This window comes from Salvelinus sp. IW2-2015, linkage group LG28 (genome assembly GCF_002910315.2).
Source record: "Salvelinus sp. IW2-2015 linkage group LG28, ASM291031v2, whole genome shotgun sequence".
Classification (NCBI taxonomy): Eukaryota; Metazoa; Chordata; class Actinopteri; order Salmoniformes; family Salmonidae; genus Salvelinus; species Salvelinus sp. IW2-2015.
Genome location: NC_036868.1, coordinates 11046416 through 11065991, shown reverse-complemented (window position 1 = coordinate 11065991; position 19576 = coordinate 11046416). Strand labels below are relative to the sequence as shown.

Below are 19576 nucleotides of genomic sequence, written 5' to 3'. Positions count from 1 at the left end.
GGAAGAGAGATAGATGCTAGTATTATCTTGTTGACGCTATGCTAGGCTATGCTAGTCAGCTTTTTTACTGTGGGGGGTGCTCCCGGATCCGGGATGCGTAGCAAGATGAAGTTAATCTCACTGCTACCACCCGGATCGGGGGAGCACCCCCACAGTAAAAAAGCTGACTAGCATTAGCACAATTCGACTAAATAAGATATATATAGCCACTAACAAGAAAACAACTTCATAAGATGCAGTCTGATAACATATTTATGGTATAGCATATGTTTTTTAGAAAAATTGGCATATTAAGGTATAAATCACAGTTCTACATTGCAGCTGCAATCTGAAATAGCGTTGGAAGTAGCCAGAATAATTACAGAGACCGACGTCAATTACCAAAATACTCATCCTAAAACATTTCTGAAAAATACACAGCATACAGCAAATGAAAGACCAACATCTTGTGAATCCAGCCATCATTTCTGATTTTTAAAATGTTTTACAGGAAAGACACAATATGTAAATCTATTAGCTAACCACGTTAGCAAAAGACACCACTTTTTTTACTCCACCAGTTTTTTACTCCATCAGTAGCTATCACTAATTCGACTAAATAAAGATATATATAGCCACTAACCAAGAAACAACTTCATAAGATGACAGTCTGATAACATATTTATGGTATAGCATATGTTTTTTAGAAAAATGTGCATTTTTCAGGTATAAATCACAGTTTACCATTGCAGCCACTATCACAAAACTCACCCAAAGCGACTAGAATAATACAGAGAGCAACGTGTATTACCTAATTACTCATCTTAAAACATTTCTGAAAAATACACAGCGTACAGCAAATGAAAGCCCAACATCTTGTGAATCCAGACAATATTTCAGATTTTCTAAGTGTTTACAGCGAAAACACAATATATCGTTATATTAGCATACCACAATGAGCTAACATCACCCAGCATTGAATTCAAGGCAAAAAAGAGCGAAAACGTTACACGACCAAAATATATTAATTTTTCACTAACCTTCTAGAATTTTCAGATGACAGTCCTGTAACATCATATTACACAATGCATATAGAGTTTGTTCGAAAATGTGCATATTTAGCATCACAAATCGTGGTTATGCTATGTATCAGTCAAAACATGGAATGCATTCTGGCCGGCGCCATCTTGGAAGGGCACCTAAGTTACGATATTTATCGATTAGATTGACTAAAAATATACAGGTTGGACAGCTAATGAAAGATGCATTGTTATTAATGCAACCGCTGATTTAGATTTTTAAAATTAACGTTACTAGACATACAGTGTGCGTTACAGCCAGACTAGTGCCGCAATAATGGCCGAAAAATGCGTTTACATTTTTCCACATAAATACGGAATAAAATCATAAATAGCTCTTACTTTTGAACGAGCTTCCATCAGAATCTTGGGCAAGGTGTCCTTTTGTCCAAAAGAATCGTTGCTTTGTTGTAAAACGTCCACTTCAACTTCGGAACTAGCAGCTAACATTAGCTTAGTGGCACACACATGTCCAAATCCTCAAACGCAATCCTACGAAATTTCTGAAAATAGCAATATACTCGCATAAACTGATATAAATCGGTTTCAAATAACTTCGTTATGATGTTTCTAACACCTATATCGAATTAAATTACAGACGGATATATCTTAGGCTGATAACAAGAGCTTTTCAAACATGCCATTCTGATGTCCTCTCTTGCGTCTTGGCGAGCGTACAAAAGACGGACATGTCACTCCATTGCCTTTTATAAACTCTGAGAAATACGTAGAGACTCCATTCCACTTCTCATTGGTTACGACATCCAGGGGAAGGCGGGTGCAGTTCATTTCGATCCATAGGGCACACAACACAGAGCTTTAAACTGATCCGAGAACAGAGACTATTTTTCTGACCTTCGCATGTCCTGTCATGATTTTCGCTGTAGAAAGAGTTCTGGTTCACCCACAGACATAATTCAAACGGTTTTAGAAACTAGAGATTGTTTTCTATCCAATAGTAATAATAATATGCATATTGTACGAGCAAGAATTGAGTACGAGGCAGTTTAATTTGGAGACGCAAAATGTCGAAGTTGAAACAGCACCCCCTGTAGTGACAAGAATTAACCAACAATGCAATTAAGAAAATATTTACAACCAAAAAAGTAACAATAATGAGGCTATATAAAGGGGGTACCAGTACCGAGTCAATGTGCAGGGGTGCAAGGTTAGTCGAGGCAATTTGTACATGTAGGTAGGGGTAAGTGACTATGCATAGATAATAAACAGCAAGTAGCTAGTGAAGTTAAGTCTTTCAATTTTCCATTGAGGTTGGACTACTTAAATGTCACTCCTTGACAAGAGTCAATAGAGTCTCAAAGCCACAAGAGGGTAGAACACATTGTAAACATTGCTTGTTAGGGGGATGTAGTTGCAGAAACAATGGAATGGTTTAGTCGACTTCCTCAATCGCTGTTCCAAATTACAATGTGGAAGACGTAGATGCTGTTTTACACAGAGTCAATGAAAAGCTGTCACGCCCCACCCTCAAACTTTGGAATCAAAGAGACCAGGTTCCACTCATTTAGCGCATTTCTGTGATGATAATAGGTTATATATATATATATATATATATATTTATTACCAGGGGCGATGAGCTCCTTCACATTGCAATGCAAGTGACTTTCCTCAGCAGCAACTATATCAAATCAAATGTATTTATAAAGCCCTTCTTACATCAGCTGATATCTCAAAGTGCTGTACAGAAACCCAGCATAAAACCCCAAACAGCAAGCAATGCAGGTGTAGAAGCACGGTGGCTAGGAAAAACTCCCTAGAAAGGCCAAAACCTAGGAAGAAACCTAGTGTCACGGCTGTTGAAAGGAGCGGACCAAGGTGCGGCGTGGTGTGAGTACATTTTCTCTTTATTAACTCAAATGACGGCAACAAAACAATAAACAATACAAAACAAACCGTGAAGCTCAAAGGCTATGTGCCCTAAACAAAGTCAACCTCCCACCAAGAACGGTGGGGAAAAAAGTTACCTAAGTATGGTTCCCAATCAGAGACAACGATAGACAGCTGTCCCTGATTGAGAACCATACCCGGCCAAAACATAGAAATAGAAAATCATAGAAACACAAAACATAGAATGCCCACCCCAACTCACGCCCTGACCAAACCAAAATAGAGACATAAAAGGATCTAAGGTCAGGGCGTGACAGTACCCCCCCAAAAGTGCGGACTCTGGGCGCAAAAACCTAAACCTATAGGGGAGGGTCTGGGTGGGCATCTATCCGCGGCGGCGGCTCAGGTGCGGGACGCAGACCCTGCTCCACCGCTGGCTCACCCCACTTTGGTGGCACCTCTGGTGCGGGGACCCTCGCCGCCGACCCTGGACTGGGGACCCTCGCTGCGGGCCCCGGACTGGGGACCCTCGCTGCGGGCCCCGGACTGGGGACCCTCGCTGCGGGCCCCGGACTGGAGAACGTTGCTGGGGGCTCCGGACTGGAAGCCGTCGCTGGAGTCTCCGGGCTGGAGGCCGTCGCTGGAGGCTCCGGGCTGGAGGCCGTCGCTGGAGGCCGTCTCTGGAGGCTCCGGGCTGGGCGCAGGCACAGGACTCACCAGGCTGGGGAGACACACAGGAGACCTGGCACTGGGAGCAGGCACATGACTCACCAGGCTGGGGAGACATACAGGAGGGCTCTACCTTGGCCGAGGCACCGGATACACTGTGCCGTGGAGGCGCACTGGCGGTCTCGAGCGCAGAGCTGGCACCACCCGTTCTGGCTGGATCCCCACTTCCACCCGGCAAATGCGGGACGCTGGTACCAAGCACACCGGCCTGTGAATGCTCGGCCGAGACACAGTGCGCATCACCCCATAGCACGGGGCCTGACCAGTCACATGCTCGCCAGGGTAAGCACGGGGAGTTGGCTCAGGTCTCCAACCTGACTCTGCCAAACTCCCCGTGTGCCTCCCCCCCAAAAAAAATTGCTGCCTCTCGAGCTTCCTTGCCAGCCGTGTTCGCTCATAACGTTGCCGCTCCGCTTTAGCTGCTGCCTTCGCCTTCCTCTCTGCTTCTACCTGCTCTCAGGGCAGGCGATCCATCCCGGCCAGGATCTCCTCCCACGTCCAGGATCCCTTGCCATTTAAAATGTCCTCCCATGTCCAGTCTTCCTTCTTACCACGCTGCTTGGTCCTTTGGTGGTGGGAAGTTCTGTCACGGCTGTTGAAAGGAGTGGACCAAGGTGCAGCGTGGTGTGCGTACATGTTCTCTTTATTAACTCAAATGACGCCGACAAAACAATAAACAATACAAAACAAACCGTGAAGCTCAAAGGCTATGTGCCCTAAACAAAGTCAACCTCCCACCAAGAACGGTGGGGGGAAAAGCTACCTAAGTATGGTTCCCAATCAGATAGACAGCTGTCCCTGATGGTTCCCAATCAGATAGACAGCTGTCCCTGATTGAGGACCATACCCGGCCAAAACATAGAAATAGAAAATCATAGAAACACAAAACATAGAATGCCCACCCCAACTCACGCCCTGACCAAACCAAAATAGAACATAAAAGGATCTCTAAGGTCAGGGCGTGACACCTAGAGAGGAACCAGGCTATGAGGGGTTGCCAGTCCTCTTCTGGCTGTGCCAGGTGGAGATTATAACAGAACATGGCCAAGATGTTCAAATGTTCATAAATGACATTGGTCAAATAATAATAATCACAGTAGTTGTCGAGGGTGCAACAAGTCAGCACCTCAGGAGTAAATGTCAGTTGGCTTTTCATAGCCGATCATTAAGAGTATCTCTACCGCTCCTGCTGTCTCTAGAGAGTTGAAAACAGCAGGTCTGGGACAGTAGCACGTCCGGTGAACAGGTCAGGGTTCCATAGCCGCAGGCAGAACAGTTGAAACTGGAGCAGCAGCACGGCCAGGTGGACTGGGGACAGCAAGGAGTCATCATGCCAGGTAGTCCTGAGGCATGGTCCTAGGGCTCAGGTCTTCCAAGAGAGAAAGAAAGAAAGAGAGAAAGAGAGAATTAGAGAGAGCATACTTAAATTCATATTCACACAGGACACCGGATAAGACAGGAGAAGTACTCCAGATTTAACAGACTGACCCTAGCCCCCGACACATAAACTACTGCAGCATAAATACTGGAGGCTGAGACAGGAGGGGTCAGGAGACACTGTGGCTCCATCCGATGATACCCCCGGATAGGGCCAAACAGAAGGAAATAAACCCCACCCACTTTGCCAAAGCACAGCCCCCACACCACTAGAGGGATATCTTCAACCACCAACCTACCATCCTGAGACAAGGCCGAGTATAGCCCACAAAAGATCTCCGCCACGGCACAACCAATGGGGGGGGGGGGGGGGGGGGGCGCCAACCCAGACAGGAAGACGACGTCAGTGACTCAACCCCTCAAGTGACGCACCCGTCCTAGGGACGGCATGGAAGAGCACCAGTAAGCCAGTGACTCGGCCCCTGTAATAGGGTTAGAGGCAGAGAATTCCAGTGGGGAGAGGGGAACCGGCCAGGCAGAGACAGCAAGGGCGGTTCGTTGCTCCAGTGCCTTTCCATTCACCTTCACATTCCTGGGCCAGACTACACTCAATCATAGGACCTACTGAAGAGATGAGTCTTCAATAAAGACTTAAAGGTTGAGAACGAGTCTGCGTCTCTCACATGGGTAGGCAGACCATTCCATAAAAATGGAGCTCTATAGGAGAAAGCCCTGCCTCCAGCTGTTTGCTTAGAAATTCTAGGGACAATTAGGAGGCCTGCTTCTTGTGACCGTAGCGTACGTGTAGGTATGTACGGCAGGACCAAATCAGAAAGATTGTTAGGAGCAAGCCCATGTAATGCTTTGTAGGTTAGCAGTAAAAGCTTGAAATCAGCTCTTGCCTTAACAGGAAGCCAGTGTAGGGAGGCTAGCACTGGAGTAATATGATCAAATTTGTTGGTTCTAGTCAGGATTCTAGCAGACGTATTTAGCACTATATCAGTTGATGGATCATGTGCAGGTGACAGCAAGAGGTCGTTGTCATGTTCCTTGCTGCTCATCTCGAGCTCGACAGCATAATCATTCCCAGTGACCGGCTGCATTCCAAAGAAGTTTACCTGACCTTGAGGTAATACAGAAAAGTAGAAACCGTTTTGATTAGCTTCCTTTGTCAAATTTAGCGTGGGGCTTCGTGCAGTTTGCACATTGATGTTCTCGGACTGCAAGCATTCTTTGAAGCAGGCAAATCCCTCTAATAGATTTAAGAAGTGAAGTCTGAGCAGGACAACCTAAATGAGACTAACCAGCTAATGTTAGCTAGCTACATAGCATTTGGAGTAAGGATAGTTAACTCACGCGTGACCAAGCCGTGGCATTCAGTCTTATATTACTCTCTAGCTAGCTACCTTTAGCTAACTAGCTCCTGCCATCTGTTAAAATACGTCTAATTCAAGTTAGCTAGTAACGTCGCTAGCATACTGAAAGGCTAGCTTTGTAGAGAATAAAAACAAAATGTCCAGCATTTGTTTTCAGCATAAAGTTAAATGGTACTTTTTGCAGCAAACCTGCAAAATGTGTGCTTACTCCTCGCTAACTAACATAACTCAGTACACATGTAAACACAAGACAACGGATGCTCAAAATGGTCAAATTACATACGCTTATGACAAAAACAAACGTTAGTTGACATAATTTATACAACGAGTGGGTCTAATGTTGATTGGTTAAAACCGCATTCCCGCCGGTGTCTATTCCACAAATTAACACCGGCTAAATCTATGACGTTTAAGTGCCTATTTTCTCTGTTCCATCTGACTGCACAATCCACTGTCTCATCAGCCCAGCCAGGCAATTTATAACTTCATTTCCACTATAAAAGCATCTAGACATTATCTCACATTTCGTTTACACAAAAATGTCGTTTTCAACAGCGGAGATCTATATAAACCTTGCTGTCTGTCTCTCTAACATTTGCAACATTGTTTCAGTATTGAAATTCGATCTCCTGCTGTCCATAGTAATGAATGTGTCGGAACGAGACAGACAGGCAGGCAGCGTTTCTCAGCCAGTTGAAATCAAGAATCACCTGGCATCATTTTTATGGATATATACAAAATCATTGATTTTTTAAAAGGTAAAAGAAAACACAGCTAATTTGCAATCTTTCCAGCTTTAGTTTGACGTGATTCTGTTACTGTTGCTGTGTTTTTGGCTCGCTCCTCTGAACAACAGTGTCCTGACGAGTGAGCACATTTTCTAAGCCATGCGAAATCACCGCCTCATTAGCACATTGTTATGGATGTATCTAAATAAATATCACTAGAAAACAGGTTTAAAAAATGCAAATGAAGCTACTTTGCTGTTATTCTGGCTGCACTTTTTGACGTGACTGTTTGTGAGCCGTAGTTGGCTAGCTAGCAAGTAAGGGATAAGAATCTTGACAGCCAGTATGGAACGAATGATTGGGTCGCGTCCGTAGATATAGAACAAAAAGACTGAACGATTGGGTCACGTCTCTAGCAACCCTAGATTTGGACGATATCTCGTGGAAGGATGAAATAGTATGAATAAATTGATCAAAATAAAAAAAATTCAGAAAATGTGTCAATCATTATTTGAGTATGTTGGTAACCCGTTGTATAAATGTGATAATGCCCTCGAAGCCGGTGTTTGGAGGATATATTGGCACGGTTTGCCGGCCCTCGCAATAAATCCTCCAAACACCGGCTTCGAGGGCATTATCACTTAAATGTTTGCTAGGTATATTATGACATTCTAGGCAAGTCAGTTAAGAACAAATTCTTATTTACAATGATGGCCTGGCAAAAGGCCTCCTGCGGGGACAGGCGCTGGATAAAAAATAAATAATAATAATAACAAATATAGGACAAAACACACATCATGACAAGATAGACAACACTACATAAAGAGAGACCTAAGACAACAACATAGCATGGTAGAAACACAACATGACAACAACATAACATGGCAGCAGCACAACATAGTAGCAGCACAAAACAGGGTACAAATATTATTGGGCACAGACAAAAGCACAAAGGGCAAGAAGCTAGAGACAACAATACATCACTCAAAGCAGCCACAACTCTCAGTAAGAGTGTCCATAGTTCACTCTTCAGAATATATAACATTTTCAAATACAGATGTAGTGATGTTGATTAGTAACCTTTACTTAGCCCAATACTTGTATGGAGCCTAACCTTACCTTTACTGCTTATTAAGGTCCAAGTACCTTAGCTACTGTATATGTTATTTTCATAGGTAGACTGGCTCTGGCAGCCAAATACTCAATCTAAATGTGAATCGATTCTCAATTGCAATACGGTTCTAGAAATATAAAGCCCACAACTTTCATATCACGCCAAAATAATTTCACAAATGCAAAATGCACAATTACTGTAGAGTTTTAAACAAAGATTTATAGAAACCCTGGATTACTAATGCTATGTATTGGCTTTGAAGCCAACGGTAGTGTCACGTTCTGACCATAGTTCTTTTGTATTTTCTTTGTTTTAGTGTGGTCAGGGCGTGAGTTGGGTGGGTATAGTCTAGTTTTTCTGTTTCTATGTGGGGTTTCTTGTTTGGCCTGATATGGTTCTCAATCAGAGGCAGGTGTTAGTCATTGTCTCTGATTGGGAACCATATTTAGGTAGCCTATTTTCTGTTGGGTTTTGGTGGGTGGTTGTCTTCAGTCTTTGTGTGTCTGCACCAGGGGCCTGTTGCACAAAACTAGGATAAGGGATTAAGCCAGGATATCTTGGTGATCCTGGCTCAATTGATCCGTAATCCGGTTGCACTAAAGATGGATAGGGGGCAGGAGGATATGTTATGGTATAAATTACCATGGAGATTTATTCTGTGGAGCTAGCCTGCTCCAGACCAGGCTAAATTCCAGGATCTATTTAATCTCATCCCTAATGTCAGTCAGCAGTCACCACAAATGGAAACCAATAGTTATTTCACTGCTCACTATACATTGTTATCACATATAACTAGACCCACTGTTATTATTTAAACGTTTGTGATCATTAATTTCAATGATTTTGGATAAAAAATGATTTTTAGATGATTTGCTATCATTAGATAATTTACAGTTTCCCATAGACTATAAGGCTATATATATAAAAGATAGAATTTTAGGGCCACAGAGGGAAACACAAGTCATAATATTGTAACCAGTTGTTTTAAAGGAGGACAGTTGTTAAAATGACAGATGTGGGCATTTCGTGAAATTGTACTTCAGTATGGTTTCATAAACAAAGACATGCTGATGTGCCAGAATATTAAGTATCACATTGTCATAAGTATCAAAACTGTAAAAACAATATGTAGCTTTCTGCAGAAAGAAACCACCCTCATAAATTTATGACTTTTATCCTTTTCTTCAGTGTGGCCCTAGTACTCTGTATTATAAACAAATACACATTCCATATGAATATAAAAACACAATGTGTACACATTTGTTCCTTTATTGAATAAGGACAACAAAGCAGGTAAACCATCAGCTCCTTTCGAAACTGAAGTCACAGTGCCTCTACAAGATGGAAAGCACAGAATCCCAAGCCTATTATACAAAATGATACATACACATTTAAAGGCTGTATATAACACACCCTGCATGTCTGCCACTAAATAAATGCAGGACAATCCATACACATCAACTGAACAGACAAATGAATGGAGGCAGTAGCCTCCCTGCAGCCTTGTATTACACACAGTATACCGCACAAACATCATAAGAGGCCAATTCGTCAAAAAAACGAACCCAAAAACCCAAATTCCTCTGCACCGCAGGACATATTTAACCAAAATTGAAAGCACACATACTAACTAAAATAATTCACACATCATTGGTCCTCAGCAGCCGAACATGTCGTCATCAGGGAAGATCGCCGATTGTCCCAGTCATGGCTGGTGGCACTCTGGGGCCCTCTCCTTCCTCAGGCAGGCCACATTGTGGAGGACAGCACAAGCCCACAGTAATATCACATGCCTAACAGGGCTGACCCTTAATTTGTGAAGGCAGTGAAAGCGTGCCTTCAGGAGGCCAAGGTCATTTCAACTCTGGCCCTGGTCCTGGCATGGGCATGGTTGTAGGCCTGCTGTGCTTCCTGGGGGTCTGTGAAAGGTGTCAGGAGAAAAAGGCTGGCAGCCATACCCCCTGTCTCCCAGCAACACACCAGAGAATTCACCTGTCACACAAAAAATCTCATCATTACTCCCTCATAAACACAGGTGATATTCTTGACACAGCCATGATGGTTAATAATAGGGGTTTGTTGGCTTACCTTGTGATAGGCACTGAAGAATTTCAGAGGCCCGAAAGATTCTGGAGTCAATGGACTGAGCCAGGCCATTTTGCCAACACATTGCTGATCACAACAGTCAGCATTGCAGACCATCTGAATCATAAGATGAGGAATATTACCCAATCAATGCACATCACTGGCAATGCAGAGTGTTCGTCAATGACAATATCAAAAAGTTATGTTCACCTGAACATTAATGCTGTGAAAGGATTTCCTATTCACAAAATCGGCCTCATGGGCACCTGAGGGGGCTTTATCCTTATGGTGGCAGTCCACTGCACCAATGACATTGGGGAAACCTGTCACACAAAGTAATGAGTATCCTACTATTGTTAAACAGTTGTCCTGTAATTTGTAGATCCTCTTACCTGCAATCCTATAGAACTCTCTTTGATGTCAAGAGTCTTCTGTGGACAGGGAGGAGATGAAGACATCTGCTAATGCTTTGATAGCCAGACACAACCTCCTTATTGTGCGGCAAATTGTGGCCTTGTTCAGCTGGTTCTGCATCCCCACTGAGTACAGGAAGGCTCCACTAGCAAAAAGCGCAAGGCCACACAAACCATTGCTCCACACTCAGTGCATGGCTCCGTGCAGTGCGGTGCTTAATCCTGGGACCCAGTAGTCTGCATAGATACCTGATGCCATCTGCAGAAAACCTGTATCTTCATATAGATGGTCATCAGGGAAGGCCAGTGGGTCCAACCGGTCCTGAAGACCCTTTCTCGCCTGAAGGCTCTCCTCAGCACAAGTGCTTCTTCATCCACCACATCTCGCACGAATGGGCATGCCATTGTCAGAGCAGAAAGGAACACACAATTTTGGGCCTTCATATAGGCTAGTGGCCACACCTGGTGCTGGGGGGTGGGCAAAAGAGGCGATGCTATAACGATGACTTGGTTGTACTGATTGCTGGGAAAATAAAAAAACCTTAGAAAGATGCCACCGTCCTGTGTGCTCACAATAAGAGCTCATATGTCATGGCTCACTTGACTTTACGAGAAATAACCTAATTTTTATTTTGAGCTGTGTCATCTTCTTGGAGCTGGGGGAGGAAAGAAAAATAATGATTAATCATTTGTGTTACAGTTAGCATACAGTGTACATTGAAGGCATATCTCACTCCCTCTCAAGTTTTTTTATTTCAAGGTCCAGTTTCCTAATTGTCCTCTTTTTTATTTCGGACTCCAGTGCAAGATTTTCCATCTTTTCTTCTTGTACTGCATGTCTATGTCTGCCAGTTCTATTTGGCGCCGGAGGTGGTTGCCATACAACTTTCTGATAGCTTGTGAGCTCTGTGAACACAATACAATTAGCGCAGCTGGAATTTGGCAGGATGTGGTGTCCTTTTATTAATACGCACTATGTTGCCAGGCTGGTTTCCCACTGTATAGCATCTGGGTCCTGTAAAAGAAATTAGATTTTTTGATTTTGATGAGGACTCCTCACCATTGTTACAGTAAATAGTACTTTCACAGTCTTAACATGATACCTCATGCTTCTGGAATCCAGAGAGATGGTCTCCTCCTCTCATCATCGTCTTCCATCAATGTGCTGTTGCTGCTGCACTGGGGCCTTCACCCTATCACATTTAATCGGATTCATATTGAAGCTAGTAGACAAGACATGCCAGGCCTACAGTATGCCTTTTGATGGAGTACTCACTGGATCAGCATCGTCTGGTGCTTTGTGCTGGTGGCTCTAACAGGAACACAGTGCTGCGCAGACACTGCAAGGCAATAGGTAAACCAAAGTCAGACAGTCCAAATTGATTCAATATGAATGTGGTTGTATCCCATGTAGAGATGGAAGGACATACCTTGAATGAAGCGGGTGGCATCTTGGGAGGAACCTATGCTCGTCTCTTTCCCCCCAGGGATCCCCTCTAAGACGGGCCGTGCCTTTATTTAGCTCCAAAGGCCATGTCTCTGCTGGGGTAAGTCAGCCTTTGGTGACCCACCACCCGTGCCTTGTCTGTGGGAATTCTTTTTCACTGCTAAAACAGTACAGACAATGTGTGAGCAGGCACCTTCTGGGTACAAATATATGCTTGTGCTTTGTTAAATTATTAGTGCAGGGACCATACCATTCTGGCAGAATGTTCTTGTATTTGATTTTGACCTGCTGCCATGTCCGTTTTGGCCCTTCATGTTTAATCTACACACACACCACACACACATTTAATGGAGTCACACTGCACAAAATTACTTGGTATTTTTGTCTTGTTTTAGTAAAAATATCAAAAAATGTATCATAGCTTTATAACAGTGTGATGGAGTTACTTTACACAATTTCACTCATATCTGCAGTGCATTTCAATTAAAATTTAACCGTTTCATAATTACAGTATCAACTGCATTTTTGGAGATGTGAATTAAATATTTGAATTGTAATTGTGATGTTTCAGCGGAGCGGTGAGTGTGTAATGTGCACTACTTACGCATTCAGGCGTCTGCAATACTTTGCCACGTTCTTTTCTCTTTGCTTTATCACTGTGGCGGTTGTTTGCCCTTTCTTCTTAATTATATCTTTTACCTCCTCGTATGCCTCCATGAGGATTTGTGCTTCCGACGGGGAAAAGTACGCGGCTCTAGTTGCCATGGTAAATCAGTTAATCTGTGATCTGTGGCGGGGTCTATTTGAGTGAGCCGTGAGCGCGCACCTATCCAGGATTGGTTTCACCTGGCTTAATGAATCCGTGTCTGCTCATCCTGGCTTGGTCTTTGTGCAACCAATTAAGCCTGGACGCACATGTTTTGGCTTCATTGAGCTCAGCTGAGTCATTTATCCCGGATGTCTTAATTCTACTTTTGTGCAACAGGCCCCAGATCACGTTTGTTGTTTTGTATTTTGGAAGTGTTCAGTTTATTGTCTTTTATTAAACATGATGAACACTAATCACGCTGCGCTTTGGTCCTCTCCTTCTTCCACCGAAGAAAACCGTTACAGGTAGGCCACATTGGCAATCCTCAGAAAACCTGTCCTCCATAGGAATGAATGGAATTCTACAGTATTTCATTTAAATGTTTCAAGGACAAAATTACATGTTTTCAAGTATTTTTGTTGTTGTAGTGGGGACAGTAACATTAGTACTTTCAAAAAAGTATACCTTAATAAATGTTTTTCTACATATTTTTTATTTAAATGAGTATATTTAGCTCACATAATATAATTTAAAAGTAAGCATTAAGACGTCTGTAATAGAATGAACGTGGCAAAAACAAATGTAGACATTAGTAAATGCATTTCTATAACTTTTTTATTACAACGGCGAGGGAGTGCCAAGATGGAGGCGCAGTTACTTCAAAACAGCACTCCTGTTGTCAACTAGTATATGTATATATATATATATATATATATATATTAGTTTTAACCGGCTTTATCACTGTTGAAGCCGAGTTTTTTTTCATTGACAACACGTTTCTGGCAGCCTTCGTCCATTACATACAATACATGTTTTCGGGGTGCATGTAATAACAGGTGGTCCTTCTGTCTTCTGTAAACACGTAATGTAACATGGAGATATGGCCTCGTGGGAACATTAACCCTATAAAGGTGTGTATAAATTTAACGTTTTGTTTTTTGGAAATTATTTCTCTCTGATATGAAAGATTAGGACCTTAAGCGTCCAAATCCGTACCGCAAGAGATGCGTGTTAATGTTCAGACCGAGCAGCAGGGATCTGAACAAAAACCCGTACAAAAGACTGATGTGTAATTTAATGGAACTGATTCATGATCAAGCGTTAACCTTCACTGTGCTTTGACACTGTTACTGAAACTGAAACACAGTGTTTCTGTTAACTGATAAAATAGCTAAATGATAATGGGGTGAGGTGATTACAATATTGTATAGACAAGGTCAGCTAAATTCAGAGCACTAATTTCTCACAAATTTTGGAAAGTTGTCAATCACTTTTCTGTGCCTGAGTACTGGTACTTCCTGAAAACAAATAGCCAGCAGCAGGTGGTGATAGTATCAGTTTATGCCCTGTTAACCTCAATTAGACTAGGCCACACCCATTCTTGTAACGGATGACCTGAGGACACGGTAACGCACACATGCTGTGTAGATGGCCTAGTGTACAACCCCAACCCAGCCCTAGAACAAACGAGATACAAACTAGATAGAATAGAGTTCTTATAACTGTATGTCGCCTTTCTTCGTGTATTTAAATAACTGTCAGGAAAAGACTGATTAAATCAATACATAATATACACCATCCTGTAATAAAGAAGTCACACACGTTGAAGTGAAGGGCATATCTCTAAACAAGCCAGTAGTTTGTCATTATGCAACATTGAGCTTATACAGTATTGAAATATTACATAAGTTTAATTAATGTTACATTTCCATACAATCTTTTAAAAGTACACCACAATACTTCTTCCTTGTTCACCATCCTCTCCCCAGGTAACACCTGTATTGTTTGCAGAAACAAACAATGCCTTGAAAAAAAGGCTCATGTATGTTCTTCCTTCTATCGTTAATGCCTTTGTTTGTGTTTTGTAACTGTACACCACTGGATTTGGTTTCAGATTGTGGGGGAGATACCTGCTATCACAAAAAGGGAACAGGTGTAATAGCAGGACCAGTTTGGCGACTCGTTCTTTAACTGAACAGAAGCAGACAGACACTCCAGGCGTTCACCTATCTCCCCATCGTATCTCTTGGTGCCTATGTCAATTTAAGTACACAATCTCTGAGGTGAGTGAGAATCTGAAACGCCTATATTTGCTCACAGTTCCTTCCTCCAGGATATGTGTACCACATGAACTTTGGCTCTGGTTACAGAGCATGTTTTGTGATTGAATTTTTCATAGTAAATAGAATAATGAAAATTGGGGTGCAATGTTATACAACAGCTATCATTCATAGAACCGCCATTTTAAGATGTTTTACATGTAAATTGTAGCCGTGCATGTGTTTCACAAAAATCAAAAGACCTCTTCTTACACTGAAATATTCTTGAAATGTACATAATCATCTCAAAGATGTGTAATTGATTGTGGTATGTACTGAATGTCAGTCATTAAAGGCATGTGCGTGCAGTCATAAAACAGATTATAAAGTGGAGGATTACAATTCATGGCATTTGAGACATTCAATCGGCTCCACTGTCAGGCACCTGTACACCGCAAAGTCATCCTGCATCATGGAATCCATTTATAACGTTACAGAGAGGCTATTGCATGAAAAGGTTATGAAGAGAGCAGTTGCTGTCAACTCAATCATCAGTCAAACACACTGCCTTATAAAGTAATCTTTTTAACCAGGCTGGCTGTGTTCAAGACTCTGCCCCATGATAGCATCAACAGGATTTACGTGCACACAGTGTGACAGAGTTACTGCTCCAAGTACTTTGTCTCTCTCCCTCTTAATGCACTGTTTCCTTTAACGCTAGCCCTCCTCATTGGTCCGCAATAAGGAGACCTAGATGTACTGGAATTTGCCGCATCGAAGGCGAACCTGACCTAGCTCTTCTACCGCCGGGGATGTTATTAACCTAGAGCAACCTCTTTGCTGTCAAAGAGTAAGCAGCTAGGGTATCTGTTAATACACTCGTTTTTTTATGCATTTGATATCTACAGGCCAGTTGGTGGATTGTGATAATTCTTCTAACTAATCCCTTGGGGTAAATCTGTCACCATGTTTCGGGATTTGATTAGAAACAACAATCCTGGGACGGTAACAGAGGACAGTTTGATTCCCTGGTAGTATCACAGCACATATCATGCTAATCAACTGGAACTAGGATTTATGTCTGTAATCTGTAATTGATCATTTGTGGCTTAAACAGGAAAAACACAATTGAGGTACATCATTTCTCACTTCTCATTTTAAAGTCTACAGTATATGGGTGTGATCTTATGTTGCACAACCTCTGAAAGCATATGAAACTATGAAATGAATTATAGGCCTAATTCTCCCTTTGCTTTTATTTTGCATCTGGATCTCTTGGAATGAATCGGTGGATGTGCCTCAACTGTGATTATGTTCATCTTCTGCTGGTGAGTTGGATGTTACTTTTACTTTGATGTGTGAAGAAAGACAGACTTTTGTTTTACATTTGTGCTTTAATCCTATTTGATATTTATCTTTCAAAACCTTCTGACAAAATACATATTTAAAATGTGATCCCTCAGTCTATTTTATGTATTATTTGGTTGGCTGAAATTAAGATGTTAGTTTTGGTTTCATCATGGTTTGATGTTTAAGATGTAGGCCTTTTGACATATGACCCTATCACATGACAGTGTTGTGAGTGTCCCTTTAGACCTCTGTAGCACAGTCCTGTTAATTGGTACAACACAGTGGCAATGTACTCGTAAGTAACTTAATGTACCTTGTGCAGTAAGTACTAGCATGTCAAGGTTATAAACAAAGACAAGGCCATCGATCCATTTCGCTACAAACATACAATAAGAGGCAATCAATGCATTAATAATGAACGCTCAACCTCCTAGACTTTAATGGCATCTATTGATCCTCAGTGCCCGCAACCGAATATCTGCTCTGTAATGGATATTTGATGGCAAGTGAAAGTGCTAATGGTTGTTTTGTGTGTGCTGCTGCACTACCCTGCAGCAAGGTGGTCCATTCTTTATTTGTTTTCGCAAGTAAAGCTGTTGATATACAATACCAGTCAAAAGTTTGGACACACCTACTCATTCAAGGGTTTTTCTTTATTTGTACTATTTTCTACATTGTAGAATAGTAGTGAACATCAAAACTATGAAATAACACAATGGAATCATGTAGTAACCAAAAAAGTGTTCAACAAATCAAAATATATTTTATATTTGAGATTCTTCAAAAAGCCACCCTTTGCCTTAATGACAGCTTTGCACACTCTTAGCATTCTCTCAACCAGCTTCATGAGGAATGCTTTTCCAACTGCCTTGAAGGGGTTCCCACATATGCTGAGCACTTGTTGGCTGCTTTTCCTTCACTCTGCAGTCCAACTCATCCCAAACCATCTCAATTGCATTGAGGTTGGGTGATTGTGGAGGCCAGGTCATCTGATGCAGCACTCCATCACTCTCCTTCTTGGTCAAATAGCCCTTACACAGCCTGGAGGTGTGTTTTGGATCATCGTCCTGTTGAAAAACAAATGAGAGTCCCACTAAGCGCAAACCAGATGGGATGGCGTATTGCTGCAGAATGCTGTGGTAGCCATGCTGGTTAAGTGTGCCTTGAATTCTAAATAAATCACAGACAGTGTCACCAGCAAAGCACCATCGCACCTCCTCTTCCATTTGGTTCACGGTGGGAACCAAACTTACGGAGATCGTACGTTTCCCTACTCTGCCTCTCACAAAGACACATCAGACCAAAGGATAGATTTCCACCTGTCTAATGTCGATTGCTCATGTTTCTTGTTCCAAGCAAGTCTCTTCTTATTATTGTTGTCCTTTAGTAGAGGTTTCTTTGCAGCAATTTGACCATGAGGGCCTGATTCACGCAATCTCCTCTGAACAGTTGATGTTGAGATGTGTCTGTTACTTGAACTCCATGAAGCATTTATTTGGGCTGCAATCGGAGGTGCAGTTAATTGCCGATTTCTGAGGCTGGTAACTAATGAACTTATCCTCTGCATCAGAGGTAACTCTGGGCCTTCCTTTCCTGTGGCGGTCCTCATGAGAGCCAGTTTTATCATAGCGCTTGATGGTTTTTGCGACTGCAATTGAAGAAACTTAAAAAGTTTTCGAAATATTCCGGATTGACTGACCTTCATGTCTTAAAGTAATAATGGACTGTCATTTCTCTTTGCTTATTTGAGCTGTTCTTGTCATAATATGGACTTGGTATTTTACAAAATAGGGCTATCTTTTGTATACCAACCCTACCTTGTCACAACGCAACTGATTGGCTAAAACGCATTAACTTTTAACAAGGCACACCTGTTAATTGAAATATAAGTGACTACCTCATGAAGCTGGTTGAGAGACCCAAGAGTGTGCAAAGCTGTCATCAAGGCAAAGGGTGGCTACTTTGAATAATCTCAATTATAAAATATATTTGATTTGTTGAACACTTTTTTGGTTACTACATGATTCCATATGTGTTATTTCATAGTTTGGATGTCCAAACTATTATTCCACAATGTATAAAATAGCAAAAATAAAGAAAAACCCTTGAATCAGTGAGTGTGTCCAGACTTTTGACTGGTACTGTAAGTCATTACATTTTACATTTTACAAGTCATCTGATGCTGCTGTTGTTGAACTTGGAACACATGACTCTGTGATACTAAATTGGGCCTATTTAAAAAATTAAATAATGTTTAGTCTGTTCAGATAAATGATCCTGTGTTGTTTCTGCTCCACATTGATTTCCAAATGAAACTGAAAGGCAATATTTCCAACCAAATATCATTGGATACTACTGTAAATGGAAAATCATTTCAATTACAATATATTTTCAGTAGTGGGAGCCACTTCACCACCCCAACACAACATGCAAATAATTTTAGGCCACCAATAGAAAACGCCGACATTTACAGACTGGTGGAGGAACCAATCACAATGCATTCTCTGATACGTCTGAAATGCCCAAGCCAATTAAATTGGAGAGGCACATGTATTTCTTTACTGGGTGGAGTTAGTGTATTATCGACAGTTGGATCTTCTCCCAGACAGATTTTGGTCTGGGAATTTCAATTTTAGGTTCACCAGAGCACATTTTTACGAGACCACGTTGTAAAAGCTTTTCTTATTTCATCTGAACTGCATCAGGTACGTTGATTTAACGTTATGGTGCTACCTAATTTGCACACAATTGGTAGAACGATACAAGTGAGGTGAATAAATCCAGTTATTTTAAAACCCTACCATCATTGTAGCCTGCTAGATAGTTAGCAATGCTATGTGGTAACGTTATCAAACATTTCAAACTTGTTTTCGCTTGTAACTAGTTAACTGGTAAGCTAGCAAGCCATGCAGTTAATAAACTAACTTTTTAAAAAGTATTGGAGCATCTCCAACTGTTCCTTGCAGAATAGGCCTTTTTCTCGGTTGCTTGTTAATGTTTAACGTTATCGACACCTTTTTGGATGTTAATTACCGGCCGTAACGAGTGTAAATGATGATACCAGTAGTTGCTCAGCGAAACTCCATATTGGGTGATCAACAAAGTTATTTTGATACTATAATGCGTGCAGAACTGGTGAATGGGAGTTTGAATCAGAGCTTTCTTTCTGGGCGTTAGAGGTCTCAGGCAGAGATACTGGTTAAG

General features: G+C 41.9%; 2 protein-coding genes across 15 annotated transcripts in view; one reads left to right on the top strand and one right to left on the bottom strand.

The window, feature by feature from the left end:
- The window catches only part of LOC111954177 (A-kinase anchor protein 7), a 51339-nt gene extending 44951 nt beyond the window's left edge, over nt 1–6388 (bottom strand). The window contains 4 exon segments of the mRNA XM_023973701.2: nt 2644–2686; nt 6008–6232; nt 6234–6264; nt 6369–6388. Coding sequence (XP_023829469.2) covers nt 2644–2686; nt 6008–6232; nt 6234–6264; nt 6369–6388 — 319 coding nt within the window.
- A 12558-nt stretch (nt 6389–18946) lies between these two features.
- The window catches only part of LOC111954548 (protein 4.1), a 115643-nt gene continuing 115013 nt past the window's right edge, over nt 18947–19576 (top strand). For all 14 annotated transcript variants that reach the window (XR_011474346.1, XM_070435813.1, XM_070435812.1 and 11 more), the window contains exon 1: nt 18947–19077. The gene's annotated coding sequence lies outside the window, so the exon portion shown is untranslated. The remainder of the gene's footprint in view (nt 19078–19576) is intronic.